The sequence below is a fragment of the Falco peregrinus genome, chromosome 11 (genome assembly GCF_023634155.1).
Source record: "Falco peregrinus isolate bFalPer1 chromosome 11, bFalPer1.pri, whole genome shotgun sequence".
NCBI lineage: Eukaryota > Metazoa > Chordata > Aves > Falconiformes > Falconidae > Falco > Falco peregrinus.
The window spans coordinates 15,182,693-15,198,394 of NC_073731.1; the positions used below are offsets into that span (position 1 = coordinate 15,182,693).

Below are 15,702 nucleotides of genomic sequence, written 5' to 3' on the forward strand. Positions count from 1 at the left end.
TCTCTTCTGCCCCACAGTGTGGAAGTGAAGAAACTAATGGGAAAAATCACATAAACAAAGCCTGACACAGACAGACTTACCTGTACCTCTGTAAAATTCTCTTTAAAGCTGAAAAGAATGTAACATGGGTAGGTGCTTCATGGCTGCATAGCAGGAAAGCTATTAGGGAGCAGCTGTCCTAAAAGGCACTCCTGATTCTCAAGTCACTCCATTCCCATTGAACTCCCCAATCCCTTTTTTCAGCATCTTGGACAGGCAGTGGAGGGAGCTGCAGTGAGGAGCCTGCCAGGAGCCCTGCCAACTGCAGGTGTGTGATGACGTGTGGTAACGGGTGTGTGAGATGTGAAGGTGAAGACACCTGTGCAAAGTACCACTGCTGCACCCATGAGTCAACAAGCTCGCTTCTCCTGCCCCACCTCTTGTTTTCCTGTCTCAGACTGATCTGACTCACACTGGTCATGCAGCAAAAGTAGGATTCTGATCCCTGAAGGTTTTTATATACTCTGTCACCATGGAACCGAAGAAGGAAAAGATACCTAAAGGGCTGTTGGAGTAGCGTCTGAAGTTCTTGTCTCTTTGCATGCATCTAGTGGGAATGAAGTGTATGTGTAATAAAGAAGTAGTGATGAATACAGTCCCTGATATTAAGGAAGGATCAGTGCAATCAAACAGACAGCTGTTAGTGCAGTGTGTCTGCATTCAGCCTCTCACCTCTCACACTGTCCCCTTCTGTGACCATGGCCATTTTACTTTTCTTTGGTGCAGAAAAATGAAAATTCCATGGAAATACTTTAAAAGACTGGCACTGGAGACTGACAGAATTATTATATGTGTGTGTGTGTGTGTGTGTGTGTGTGTGTAGATACATCCATATGAATGCACACATTAGTTTTATTTATCAGAGTTGGTTTTATTCCAGACATTCCAAGTATATGCATAGTCAAAGAAAGCAAACAAAAACCTGTACATATGTAAAAAACCTGTAAAACCTACATAAAGCATATCCTAAAATGAAAGTAGTGGTTTGAAATCTCCCTTGGAACTAATAGAATATTTGCACTGTCAGTTTTTGAATCAATACAGACCTGTGTGGTCTGTGAGGTTTCAGTCTTAGAGAATATATAGTCTTATAAACATACCTACCAGAGGTAAGAAACATAATAAATTGAAACAGAAAATTGGTATGTGTATGAAAGAAAAGGGAAGAGAGATCAACGAAGAGGTGATGGCATATTTCATTTCTGCCAGTTCTTACTGTAAGCTTAAGGAAATACCCAAATCATAGAATTATATAATTATAGAATGATTTAATTTGGAAAAGACCTTTGAGATTACCAAGTCATCCAACCATTAATCCAGGACTGCCTAGTCCACCACTAAACCATGTCCCTGAGCACCACATCTATGTGTTTTTTAAACACCTCCAGGGATGGTGATTCTACCACCTCCCAGGGCAGCCTGTTCCAATGCTTCACCACCCTTCCAGTGAAGAATTTTCTTCCTACTATCCCATCCGAACCTCCCCTGCGGCAGCTTGAGGCCGTTCCCTCCTGTCCTGTCCCCCATCACCTGGGAGAAGGGACCGACCCCCCTGCCCACAGCCCCTGCCAGGAGCTGCAGAGAGCGATAAGGTCCCCCCTGAGCCGCCCCCTCTCCAGACTAAACACCCCCAGTTCCCTCAGCCGCCCCCCGTGAGCCTGGTGCTCCAGCCCCGTCCCCAGCCCCTGCCCGGCTCTGGACACGCTCCAGCCCCTCAGCGTCCCCCCTGCAGTGAGGGGCCCAAACCCAGCCCAGGGTGCGAGGTGCGGCCTCACCAGGGCCGAGCACGGGGACGGTCACTGCCCTGGCCCTGCTGGCCACACAGTCTGTGACACCAGCCCGGAGCTGGTGGCCTTACACTGCTGGCAATCACCTGGAGTCTTCCTGTTGCTACCAGTGATCAGAAGACTGTAAATCCTGTCTTCAGACAACATCGGAACCCTAGAACAGCCAGGCAGGAGTGGAGACAGTGCCATTTAACTTTTGCTTTGGTGCCTGAGATTTATATACTCTGTAGGCCATTGTTTGTTTGATGTGCTGAATGCATATAATATATGAAGACTACTGAAGAAATATATTTTCATAGAAGTTAAAGATCTTATACCACACAGTGGTCTGCAAAAAAACAAGCCTCCTTTTTGCCTGCCTCCTATTCCTGCGACATCAAGATATTTCCACCTGCTCTCCAGGTTTTCTGCCAAGTACCGCATTGCTAGGCATTGGCACACTGCTATCGTGGTGGCAGAGACCCCCAAGAATCCAGGAGAACCGTAAAAAAAATGCAGATTATCTCCCAGAAACCTGGATGACCTCGTTCTGGGACTGGGAAGGGTCCTAACAAAATTTGTGGAGTTTGAATTCACATAAAAGTCTCCCATTTGAGTTATGTTTGTCTAAGTGTTGTAGATTGTCTGTAGTGATTTTTGAAACACTGGGACTAGATGTCTCATGCAGCTTAAGAAGTCAAAATGCTGTGAATAGGAGACCAGGTCAATATACATGTAGTAGTTTGGTTTTGTCTGCTTACTGGAGCAAATTAGTTTTCCTAGGTCAGCAAATTTGTTCATAGATTCCCTAGTCCAGATTCTTCATTCGGGATAAATTGGCAGAAGTGTCTTTGAGATTATGCCTGTATATACAAACTAAGAAGTGGCCCTGATGCCTCTAGCATTTCTTCGCTATGTTTTAAGAGAACCCTGCCTTTGAGGGAGATGATAATACAGCCAGAAAAAAAGTATGAGTAAAGTAAAACTTGAAAACAGACCAATCTGGATGTTTTTATAAAGTCTTGCAGACTTCTCTCCACAATCCATTAAGTCCTAATTGCCACACTAATGTTATTTTATATTGTAAGTGCAGCTCCTGAGTCCTGATATTATGGCACCCAGTGGAATTAAAGCAGGCACTTAGCTTTACCACCTTCTCTGCTGTAACCTTTTGAATCTGTGATTATTATTCTGTCAACGCATGCTTGTTCATTATTACTTAAAGGTGTCATCTCTTCCACCAGGATGACATGCTGCTGTGTAAATTAGGGCCATAACTAACCTGGTTCACTGCTGAAGCAAGCGCCTTTCTTCTGACAAGCTGTGAATTAAGCGCTTCTTTCCTCCCAACGGAAGGAGCCTCTCTCCTTCATTCCTAATAAGGGCAATGCCGAGGTGGATTTAAAAGGTTCTTTTCTATTAAAGGGGTTTGATCTCTGATAATCTTCCATGATCTGGAGACTAGGAGCAAACTGAGCATTAGGCCTGGATTGCAAATCCACTCTTAGCCTTTTTTTTTTTATTATTATTCATTTATTTCAAAACTTATTTAAATACAGTACCTTCCTTTTCCCTTCCATAAGGGATGTTAAGGAAATACCTTTCCAATTAGGATTCAAATTTGATTAATTGTTACTAGCTAATCCCAGTTCTGGTAATTGCATTCCTCTCTGAGGAATTTCACAACCTTTTTAGAAATGGTACAGTGCTGGGTTGCAAACTGCATGCTATAACTCTGTGTTAGCTGCACAGCTGATTTTCTTGCTCTGGCTGCATATGGAGTAGATAGGAGCACATGTATACAGAGTAGTCCAGGAAACATCATCATTTCCATTTAAACTCACCATTAAAGCTCTTAGACTTACATTTTGCAAATAAATCATCTAATGAATTTGATTTGTTTTGTTCTTGTTGTGTTTTCATTCATGAATTGCTTGTGACCTACCCTAATGTTAGCAAATCTTAGTCTCATTTGCACATAATTTTGGAGAAAGACATTTTATTTTAGGATTTGTGATTATATTGCTAATTTCAGCTCTTTCATTCCCTATATAGCTATTTGTGGTAGATCAAATGTTATTACATCTAGTCCCTTGCTGGGTGAAAATAACTTTTTCTATGGTCAAGTAATGAAGAAGACATGATGAACAGCAAATAATGAACGGAGAATACTTGTACTCATACGGGAATACTATATGCTAATACAGGCAGTGGTAGAAGGACCATTCCCCGTGCAGTCATATGAATGAAAAATAATTGACATCAATATTTATGAGTTGAAGATAACATGCGATAAAGAAACCACACTGGTACCAAGCACATTTTGAGTCTGGCTGGGTTTTCACCAACAGAGGTGGTAGAGAGTGCCTCATTCCCTCATCAGCTGCTTTGTACCAGGTAAAAAGCAGCAAACAAAACAGCCAAGGGAGACTCTTAGCAGTTCGGGAGAAGACTGTTCCCCAGCTGTTTTGGGAAGGGCTGCTAAACAAATCCTGCTGAGGATGACAAAAAAGCAGACAAAAATTTCAATCTGTAGAACTGCTATAATTTATACAGATCTCTAGCACTGGCTAGGTTATGCTGGGGGTTACGTGGCAGGTTAAGACCAGAAGAGTGCAGATGCACCTCTGTTCAGCACATTTGGGCTTGAAGTTTTGTGCAGAAAGCATATGTGAATATTTCTGTGAAGAGTTATTTCATATTTAGCTCTAATTGTCCTGCTCCAGTTTGTGCTTGGGATATAAATCCAAAATAAATCCGTTCTTGAAAGACTGGAGATTTACCCTGGTGGATTTTGGAGGATATGTGGTCTGATGTACAGGATTTCATTCTGAGCATTCATATGGCCCATCTATACCCACCACAAGTAGTACAGATAATAGGAACATGCCACACTATACCCTTTATATGTGTGGGGATGAAGTTATATAGAGATATAAAATAAATAGATACATCAGTTAGCTCATTAAACAGATAAAGCAGATTCTCAAAAATATCCAGGAGACAATGGGGCATCTGAAGGGTATGAGATCCTCTCCTCACTAAAATGCAACCCAGGTCACTTGTCCTAGAGATTAATTCTGAAGCTCTTTACCAGGTATCATCCATATTAAAGCCAGATACAATTTAAACATAGTGGCATTAACAGTAAAACTAACATACCCGACATAGCAATATCTTGTAACTGTTTGAAAACAGGGTCACCAGTTTGATATTCCAAAGGCCTATATGCTTTTTTTCCTGCTAGAACAATGACAAACCAATGGGTCTGTTCAGTTGCTGTATTTATGGCCAATTAGTTTGTTCTGTAGTTGTTCTGATGGAATCATCCTGAAATGGCCATCTCCAAACTACTAATCAGGAGTAAAAAGGTAACAAGGTCCCCAATATTGAACTGTGTTCATGCCACCTACTGGGAGAACACTGAAGGATGACAGATTTCCTTTTAGGAAATTCAGGTTCTCAGTTTGTGAGTGATGAAGAGGCTCAGTTCATCTGATCATCTTGTTACACTGAATATTTCAAACAACTGTAATTGTAATCATCAGTCGCTGTAGTAAACAGCAAAGTTGCAGCAGGGTAACTGAGAAAGGAGTACGGCCAGAAAGTGCATCAGCCGTATCCAGCCTGCCCATTCCTCTGTGCTGTGCAATTACCTCATAGCACAGATGGGCTGGGGTGTATGGTAGGTAAAAAATAACCTCTTGCCTGAAATCAAATGATAAATCAGTGAAGAAAGGGAATGGAAGAGGAATGAAACTTGGCACTGGAAGGCCAGGCTAGAGGTGTGCAGTCCTCCCCTCTCAAATAAACCCAAGCTGTCATAGGTTGATCTAGATGGCAGAAAAGGGGTTCTCCTTCCGGGCTGAGGTCCTGGAGGGATCTGTAACCTGCATTCCACAAGGAGGGAAAGGTTCCTCAACCTCGTTCCAGATCATGCTTGCTGGTCTTTGTGGAGGAAGTTCAACTCCAGTGGCTCTGACCCTCAGCCTCTGGGTGGCCAAGGCTGGCAGCACCACAGTGATTTGGACACCCAGGGGCATGCAGATAACTGTAGCCAGAAATTGCAGCCAAAACTGTATTGGTTTCATCTGTATTCATGACTTCTAACCAATGCTAACCATTAGCCAACACTCAGCATATTATGGGCAGTTACATTTCAATCATTTGAATCTGTAGTCATTTTGGTAGTGTTTGTGTAGCAGCCCGACCACATAGCAAGCTGAGGCTCTCTGGCAGCTGTTAAAAACATTTGTACTAATGGCCCCAGGACTGTCTGCATTTTCATGCACATACTGAGCTTTGCATTGGCCTCACAACCTGATTTTAAAGGTCCACAATTCCACTGGGGTTTCTTCAACAGAAAGCCATCATCTTACGGCTTGTACTAAGCATGAAGACAGTATCTCCTACTGACTTTAAATCTAGGAACATCAGTTTCTTAGGATCAAGTTGGTGCTATACTGAGTATTACCTGCCTCATCTCCAAATGTTACTACACAACCTGGTACTTTACAACGGTCTCTTGGAAGATGGGATCTTTTTTCTATACAAATTTTGCATTATATGCATATCCAGAAGGGTATTTGAATGGAAGAGGGAATATCTGATCTTTTGTTTCTCAAAACCATGTGAGAAAGGTACTTTTTCAGGTGATGCTGGGTTTTTTTTACATTATGACACAGCTTCATATTTGCTAACATTGTTATTAGTTTTAATGTTGTTGCTGTTGCTGTGCACTTTGATCTGTGTTTAGTGACAGTGAGACACACAGGAGGTACACTCTGCCCTTCCTGCAAATGAGGGATGTTCTCATCATCTCTGTAAATACTCACCTGTCCATTTCCAATCTTCTCAGGCAAACCAGTCTCAGATGACAAGGACTGTCTTTTAAGTCAGGCATGACAGGCTCAGAGGCAGAAACTCCAAAACAGGAGTCATCATTCAGAGCTCGTTCCTGTCCCAGGTTTAGCTCTAAGTTGTGCATTAATTTTCAGGGTGGGAATTTCAGAAGAAATTATTTACTTCCATATGGAGACTAGAATAAGGACTGCCAGCCCACGAGGCTTTGGGACAGACCCCTCTGAAGTTTTCCTGAAGGTACTTTCTCTGAAGTGTTGAACACTACCACAGGATACTAAAATAAGAAAGATTTATTGGACTAGCCAGGTCTGACATGTACCTACATCACCATGCCTCCTCTCCATGTTGTCACTGGTGCAGCAAACCCCTCCTGCGGATCCTGCTTCACCTGCCCCAGCCTCTGTGTGTGACACCAGTTCCACCAGTGACCAGCACACAACTCTACTGCAGCAACACTTGGATCGTGTCAGTCCAACGAGTGACATTTTTCTGTCTACGGTACATCAATTTGTGAGCCTTATTATTTGAAGTTTCACATCTCTGAATCCTGTTCAAAGGAAGGAAAGTTCACACATCCACTCCCTGGATTTCTGTGTAAGACTTATTATTGCAGGGTAAAAAGTAGACATTTCACTGTATGCAGCCCTGCCTATGCCTTCTCAGATCCCACATTTCGTACTGGTGTACCAATAACACTGGCAAAGAGAACTTACTTCCCTAAAACAACAGAATTTCTATTTTCCTGGAGAGACACCTGTCCTTTGATTTCACTCATAAATGGTACAGGTGGTAATTAACTGTTCAGTGTTAATATATTGCTACATTGTTCATTGCAGGGAAGAAAATAGGAGTATTAATACTTTTAAAATAAATTAGTCCCACAGAAGGAACTTGGAAAATGTCACAAAAGGCATCCATTCAATTTCTCATTGCATGAAAAACATTATGGGCAAACATAGCTGAGCAACTTTAAACATAAATTGATGTCCACCTCTGTAACTGTACAGGTAACTAATAGAGCATTCTCCTCTCCTATTTCCAAACTAAGATTTATGGATTTTAAAGTCATGATTTACTTTATTCTAGTACAGCCCATTGATTTTTAGTGTTTTTGTTTCCCACCCATTTCTCTAGCCTACGGTCCAGGCTCCTCATATGATTGACTGTAACATGTGATGCTGCCCTCTCCCCAAAGGAACCTCCAACTAAGAAACTGAATCACAGCATTGTCAGCGCATTTAAGAGCACAAACAGGGGCAGCGAATGCAGAACAGTAGCTCCCTGCAGCTGCTTGCCTCCCTGCCAGACATGAGTCCTCAATGACAGGACACTTACCTGCAGCATGTGATGGAGAATCAGGTGAATAAATATCCTGACTTAGGAGTTGAGCCTTTGCTGTGGTCATATGAAATAAATTAATCCTTTCACCTCCAGTTATGTTCATATGAAGCACTGAGCTCTCCCAGCTGGGATGAGATGCAGATTATCAACTGATCTGCTTCCCAGAAGGAAGAGGTGTGTTCTCTCTTTCTCCCATTAGTATTTAATAAAAAATATAAATGTTCCTTTATTACCAAGCTAGGAGATCTGTGCATTGCAAACCATATAATCAAAGAGCACAGCATGTACATGTGTGCATGTGTCTGTATGCACATGTATGCACAAATACAAATGCCCACATTTGCTGTTATATCTATATCTGGATATATATTTATATCTCTGACATTTGCCATCTGTTGGGAGTGTAATACCGGGAATAAGCATCTGGCACTCTTTTGTATAGTAAGGCCTTTTGACAGCTAATGCTCGGGAATGCTGTACCTTTGGGGATTAAGGAGTAATTAATTAGAACAAGGAAAACATACTGTAGAACATAAAATTCCTATATTGAAAGCAAGCGTTTCAAGGTACTCTTTGATGTAGTTTTGATCTGGCCTACAGCCTAAAATCAAACAATGTAATGTTTTTTGGAGGGATCCCCTTGTTATGTTTAGGGGAATTTAAAGGTGAAACATGTAAAGTGTTAATAACATCATTTGTTAATTCCACATCCAGAATAGTCCAGGTATTGAATTACAAACACTGAATACAGTGGGGAAAGAGTCATTGAGGAAAGGTTTCAGAGAAATAGGCTGCAAAGGGTGGAAGGGGGTGTTGTGGGTTATCCATGGGTTCATGGGTACAAAGCATTGCAAACAGATGTGACATTCAAGGTATTCAAAGACTAAAATGTTTTCTTGGTTTTCAGGTGGAATAATTCATTGGCCTCCATGTTAGAAAGTACTTAAATCATTGCTGCATTTATTGCAGTCACTCAGAGACCTCCAACGGGTCTTTTTGGTCACCTGTCTATGCAACTTTTTGCTGAGTGAAGAGTGAGAATAAAACAAGCAGAGATTTTTGGAATATTATTTTCTTCTGTTTCCAGAGCAGATCAATCCCACAGTGTGGGATATAAATAGGTTTAACAAAGAAAAAGCTGCCACCTATTCAGCCTTGCGTTAAGCAGGGCAGAGGTACATTCATTGCTTTGGTGTTATGCATTGCTTTTTGAGTGAGTTAATCCAAACTGTAACCCAGTCCTGGGTGTAGTTTGGAAACACATAAAAGGTTATCTTCCTCTAAGGATATGGGGAAAGCAAATTTGTTGCAGTTCTCTACAGCTGGGAAATGCAGAAAAGACATTTGAAAACAGAAATAAATTCCAATTCATGAAATCTCTAAAAAGGGGTATAAATCGTAAGCAAATAGTATCGTCTGCTTTGCTATGCATACGTAGACGTACACAGGCACACACACTTTTATTTCCACTTCATACAACTATTTGGCTCCTAGCAAACATCAAGTGAAATCTACATCATCACTAATTTCAGAAATCTCCATTTCATCATCTTGTCTAATAAGCTCCAGAATGATATTTTAGGGATTTGGGCTGGGTTTTTTTAGCAGGACTGCGTGCAGAATTTCACAGTGGACTCATATCCTGTTCTTTCAAGTAAATGGCATGTATTTTTAGGAAATAAGTTTATTCCACTGTTATAAAACATGTCCAAAAATAGCTTGCAGTGGTTATGTACCCATATGCAGTTGTTTTTAATTATGCCCACAGGCTTCACTTAAATTCTCTAGCACCTTTAATTTTCTAGGCTTCTCTTTCAGAAGGCTTTTGTTTATCTCTGTTGTCCTCCTTAGTATCTGCTCTACCCAACGCTTGCACCTAAAGCACAGTTGGTGCAACTGTGTGTCACACTACTACACGTTCATTTGTGTACCACCACTGTTACTTCAGGCCTGTATAAATTTCTCGGTGTAGGGTTGTGAGACCAAGGGAACAGGCCATTGGAGCTAGCTCAGCCCTTCGGTGATGTATGAAAATATTTATTACATCCAGATAAGTGTCTATCTATATATAATTTCACCAGCCACTGACATGCAGTTGCACTCAGAAGTGGAGCAAGGAAAAATCCCTCCCACACAGCAGTACTACAGAACAATAATCAAATCCAGAGATACTGGTGAGGTGCACACATGAAAATGGAGACAAAACGAAGCAAGGCAGATACCGGTCACACAGGGGAGATGGGGGGGGGGGGGGGGAACAGGACCCTGGGGTCACACTTGTGCATTAGCAATTAGGGGATGGATTCAGGATGTAACCCAAAACACAGAGCTGTCTTCAGCAGCTCTTGAAGTAGTACATCAGTAGGAAAAGGGTATCTAGGGAAAACATGTGTGAACTAATGATTGAGGTGGGTGTCCTGATAACAAAGGACACAGAGCAGGTGGAGTTACTGAATGTCATCTTTGCTTCAGCTTGCACTGCCAAGGGCAGCTTTCAGGAATCCCAGACCTTGGCAGAAAGAGAGGAAGTCTGGAGAAAGGAATATTTTCCCTGGGTTGAGGAGGATCGGGTTAAAGATCACTTAAGCCTGGCACCCACAGATCCATGGGCCCCAACAGGGTGCACCCCCAAATCCTGAGGGAGATGGCAGCCAGCCATTCTCCATCATCCTTGAAAAATCCCAGAGAACAGGAGAAAAGCCAATGACACTGTAGCTTTCAAAAAGGGCAAGAAAGAGGACCCAGACAACTACAGGCCAGTCAGACTCACCTCCCTACATCAGTGCTGCAACACAAGTAAAGCTACAACAAGGCTTTACTGTCAGTCAGAGAGTCTACTGGCTGTGCTGTTTCACCTTCCTCCAGAGGCTGAAGTACACTGCTGCTCCTACATCCAGCCATACCTCTCTCAAACTCCTCAGGGCTATTTAACCACTTAGCGGGAACAAGCTCCAGCTGCACATCGTCCATGTCAATCAACCCACTGCCCCTGAGGCAAGGCCACAGCCGCATATATCAATGCTAATCAACCCACTGCCTGCATTCCTCTACACATGGGGAGGGCTGTGAAGATGATGAGGGGACAGAAGCATCCCCCTTACAAGGAAAGGCTGGGAGAGATGGGCCTGTTTAGCCTCGAGGAGACAAGACTGAGAGGGGATCTTATCAATACATACAAATATCTTAAGGGTGAATGTCAAGAAGATGGGGCCAGTCTCTTTACAATGGTGCCCAGTGATGGGACAAGGGGCAATGGGCACAAACTGCAGCACGTGAAGCTTCATCTCAATATGAGGCAGAACCTTTTTACCTTGAGGGTGACAGAGCACTGGCACAGGCTGCCCAGAGAGGCTGTGGAGCCTCCTTCTCTGGAGACATTCAAAACCCACCTGGATGTGAGTCTGTTCAACCTGCCGTAGGCAAACCTGCTTTAGCAGAGGTGTTGGACTAGATGATCTCCAGAGGTCCCTTCCAGCCCTAACTGTTCTGTGATTCTGTAGTAAGGGGGAAGCCACAGGATAATTTCAGAGGTCTGCTTGGCCGGCTGTATAAGCAGGGCAGTGTTTGGTGGCACTTGAAGGATGATCACAACCCAGCAGGTACCCAGGCACTAGCACCACCACACTGGGCTGGCTCCATCCCTCTCTCAGGGCTGGCCACTTGCTGGCTCAGTGTGGGGCTCCCTGCCTCACCTATGAGTCACTGAGTCCTTTTCTTCCCAAATGCTGTGAGCTTGTTTCATTTTGCTCAGTATTTGCAAATTTGCTGATGGGGATTGAGCCTCATTCATTAAAGCTAAATGAATTAAAATCATAATTAACAGTAAAATATGCAGCTGTTAGGTTGTGGACTTTATTACCCGGGTTCTTTGGCAACTATCCACTATTTTAAAACAGCATCTGTTGGCTTACTTCCTCTAATCCTGTGTGAGAAAGTGAGAGATATGTTTTCCTTTCTAAAAAAGAAAATACTACAGGATATTGCTTTTGAAAATTCACAGCTGCATATGCTACTAATATTGATGATGAACTCAATAGCCAAATTAAAAACAACCCATATGTCATGTTCAGAGTGAAGCATGAACATAATAAAAAAGTCCAAATGCACCACAGTGTAACATGGAAAAGAAAGCAATATCTCTAAAAGTCTTCAGTACAACAAAAATATAAATGTTATTAAGGGTTAATATGAAGATGCCATCTGGACAGTTGGGTGGTGTAGATTCTGGCACTAGAGGTGTCATTCCTCTTGGAAAGCATGAGAAAACCAGTGACTGTGAAAGATGTTGCAAACAAACTTTGACTAGATCTCTTTTGAGTATTTAATGTTGGCAGTGAGCAATAATCTGAGCAGAAACCTACAAAGTCAGGTCCTAAGCCTAAAAAGGCTTCCTCTTATTTCTGCAAATTTTGGATCAGGTTTTAAAACACATTACTGATATAGATCTGTATAAATGTAACCACAGAAAAAGAGGTGAAATGCCTGTTTTAGAAGATCTTTTCTCATGCGTTCCAAAAAGTATGTATTTCTTCATTCCTACCTTATACCTAAAATCCTGAAGTCAGAGATAGTTTGAGGGAAAGAGAAAGCAAACATTTGTATTTTCAAGATGATTTAAAAAATAATTACAGCTCCTTACTTAGGTTTCAAAGCAGACCACAGAACAACAAATAAATGAAAAGCAGGTACTTTTCCCCAAGAATGTTTTTTACTGTACATTTTGTAGCAAAAAAAAAAAAAAAAGAAAAAGAAAATAAAGGAAAAAATATTCTGATCACAGGGATGTCATTTTCTAAAACTCCAAGTAGGAAACGTGACAAATACAAGATCAAGTACACAGCCATGTCACAATATATCTCTGCACCTTTAAAAAAAAATATACATAGGTTTTTCATGTGTTATTTTCTCTGTGCCTTGCAACCTTTCTCCACGTCTTTTACAAAATCATAGTAACAGTGTGCAATTTCAGAATGGTTCCCAGCAGCTGATCATTGGGAGCCAACAAATAAACAAACAAAGGAAAGGACAGTTGCAGTAGCCATCAGAATGCTGGAAATCACAATAAAGTTGTTAAGAACAATGAAGTCAGCTTGGTGGCCCATGAGCATTTCCACAACCACAGCAATGCTCCCCAAAAATGAGTCTAAGAATCAGTTTAGAAGCCCTAAAGAGCTCCTGTTCCTAGCAAGTACCTCAGTGAGGGTGAGAGACAGGGGGGCAGGAGTACGCCAGGGACTGGGGAAGGGCTATCTGTAATGCAGGGAACCCACCAGAGATGCCCTGCTCTAGACACCCAAATTTAACTCGGTTTCCATGGCTAGTTGGGAACTTATCCAACCCCTCAAAATACACAAAACCTTACATTTCCTGTGCTGCTGCTGATACAGTTAAGCCATGTCATGGCGACTGCACAGACAGCACTTTTGTCACAATAGGGTGAAAGTCTGTGTTTTCTTTGTCAGTTGAACGTAGTGACAGTGTGACATTTGTCAGAAGCCATTGGTATTCATAATGTGGAGAGTTCACGGGAGCTACCTTTGTTTTCCCTTTCTTTTTCCTTTAATAGGAAACCTTGATTACTACTTTTCCGATCTTTGATAGCAACACCCGTACAGATATCATTAGCTGCTGTAATCTGCCTTTGACAAGGGCAGGCTATGAAGAAGATGGAAGAAAGAGGATGATTTTTTTATTAGCCCCTAGATTTAGTTTTTCCTAGTATATAAAGGGTCGTATTGGAGGTGGGTTATACAGTACATCAGAAATTTGACCTTTGTACATATCCTCCTTTTCATCTGAGGTATTAGATGAGACTGAAAACACAACCAAAAAATGCATGGAAACATACTTTCTGCTGTGGGCACAAAACAACTTAAAAGCAGTAACGAGGCAAAACAGAACAGAAGCCATTAAATCCCAACCAAAAGCCCACTCGATAACAGGTATTGTTTTCCCAGTTGTCACGTTACCACCATGAGATTATGCTGAACAATTTGCTCTAATCTGTCCCTGTGGATGCCCTGCCTGCACTTTTCAGAAAGTCACTTGCAATGACAACCAGATATATCCTAGCACCAATCTTATATCCACAGAAGTGTATTTCCATGGCTAAAAGAAAAGAAAGAGTTGCCCTTTAAAAAAAAAACAACGAACAAACAACAAATCCTATAAAATTATATTTGTGCTGTTAACCCCCTTTTCATACTCCCTGTTTAATCTTGTGTGGTCGTTCACCAAGAGTCTGAGTAAGTTTTGGAAAGCAGTGCTAAATACAACTAGTAAATTCCTTGAAACATTCAGGCATGGTTTAGTTGGGGCCAGACAAGAATGGTGCCATACGTGCCTATTCACATTTCATCACCTTTCTTCCCTTTTAGTATCCCTGTTACTTATTTGTTTACCTATCTTTTTGGCCAGTACAACTGAAAATGTTTCCTCCCCTCTCTTCCTAAATGCGTGGCCCTGCAGCAAACCAACACTTTATATCATAAGGGGAGAAGAGGAGCAGGGAGACACTGATATTTACACTGTGCTTTCCATTACCCACTCTGAGCTCCCAAAAGTCCCTTTTGCCCCTGTTAGGTCATTGTCATCATACTGCAAAAGCATGCCGTTCACCGAGAGGCTCCTCTTTGTCCAAATGTTTGTTATCTTTTTTGGGTAGGTGCAACACTGAGATGTGGCGAAGTCCCCCATGTCAAAAGAATGGCTACGTTTAGTTTTGCCCTCCAGAGGCAACGTGAGGAGGCTGCGAAATTTTGACTCTGGCTGGCCCAGCAATGGCTCTTTGTCCGAGTGGCGGGCCACCGTGGAAGTTCTGGAGTCTGTCATCTCCTCCTTTTTCTGACATTTCAGTTCCAGGGAGGCAAAAGCTCCCATTAGCCGGTCAATGTTGTGTTTTGACCTGGAAGGAGGCCTCCACTTACTGGACAATGTGCCCTGTTCACTTTGGAGGCTATAGTCATCACAGTCACGGCTGTTTGCGGAGCTGGAGGAAGAGGAGATGCTGCTCCGCGCAGACTGACAGTTAAACTCCATAAGTTCATTTCTCACCACCACTTTGGGGTTGACCTGGGGCAAGACTCCATTCTGAACTGGTTGTGCTCCATTTGTCTGTGAGTAGACATTGCTGACGTTAGACATCTTTCCTTGGGAATTGTTGCAGACCTTATAGCGGACCATGAGTATTACAATGAATACCAGCAGGGTTGCTACAATGATGCCTCCAATGATGAGAATCATGGTCCCACCCAGGAACTGACTGTGCATCGACTGGCACTGAGGGTAGTCTTCTTTGGTGAAGAACTGGGCACATCCCACAATATTGGTGGCAGTAAGGGTCGTGGCCGTGTCATCCCACATTGCCAGGACACAGAGGTCATAGCCTGTTCCGGAAACAAGGTTGTTTACAACAAAGGCTTTGTTTGTAGCTGGAATCATCCTTCAAACAAAAAAGGAGAAAAAAAAAGAAAAAAATTGGTTATTCTTGACACTAAGGAAAAAGAGAGGAGAACAGACATAAGAACAGTGTGGTGTTTACTGTTCTGGGTACTGGCAGAGAGAAGTTAGAGCCATAAAATTCAAACAAGCATTCAAGCTTCCCAGCTCCTGCAGGTCCAACATCCCAGCATTCAGGCACACACAAGTTTTGAGGGCCATCTCTCAAGTGTGAAATAAAGGGAATAAGAAAAAG

At 42.3% G+C, this 15,702-nt stretch overlaps 1 protein-coding gene and 1 long non-coding RNA gene across 16 annotated transcripts in view; both read right to left on the reverse strand.

The window, feature by feature from the left end:
* Window positions 1-395, reverse strand: part of LOC114012538 (uncharacterized) — a 57,315-nt gene extending 56,920 nt beyond the window's left edge. For all 8 annotated transcript variants that reach the window (XR_008749278.1, XR_008749279.1, XR_008749280.1 and 5 more), the window contains exon 1: window positions 81-395. This is a non-coding gene — a long non-coding RNA (uncharacterized LOC114012538). The remainder of the gene's footprint in view (window positions 1-80) is intronic.
* A 12,313-nt stretch (window positions 396-12,708) lies between these two features.
* Window positions 12,709-15,702, reverse strand: part of LRFN2 (leucine rich repeat and fibronectin type III domain containing 2) — a 160,094-nt gene continuing 157,100 nt past the window's right edge. For 5 of the 8 annotated variants that reach the window (XM_027788608.2, XM_027788607.2, XM_027788606.2 and 2 more), the window contains one exon: window positions 12,709-15,450. In XM_027788608.2, the coding sequence (XP_027644409.1) occupies window positions 14,532-15,450 (919 nt within the window). In that variant the 3' untranslated portion in view covers window positions 12,709-14,531. The remainder of the gene's footprint in view (window positions 15,451-15,702) is intronic. The other 3 variants (XM_027788609.2, XM_027788610.2, XR_008749275.1) reach the window with 3 other exon arrangements.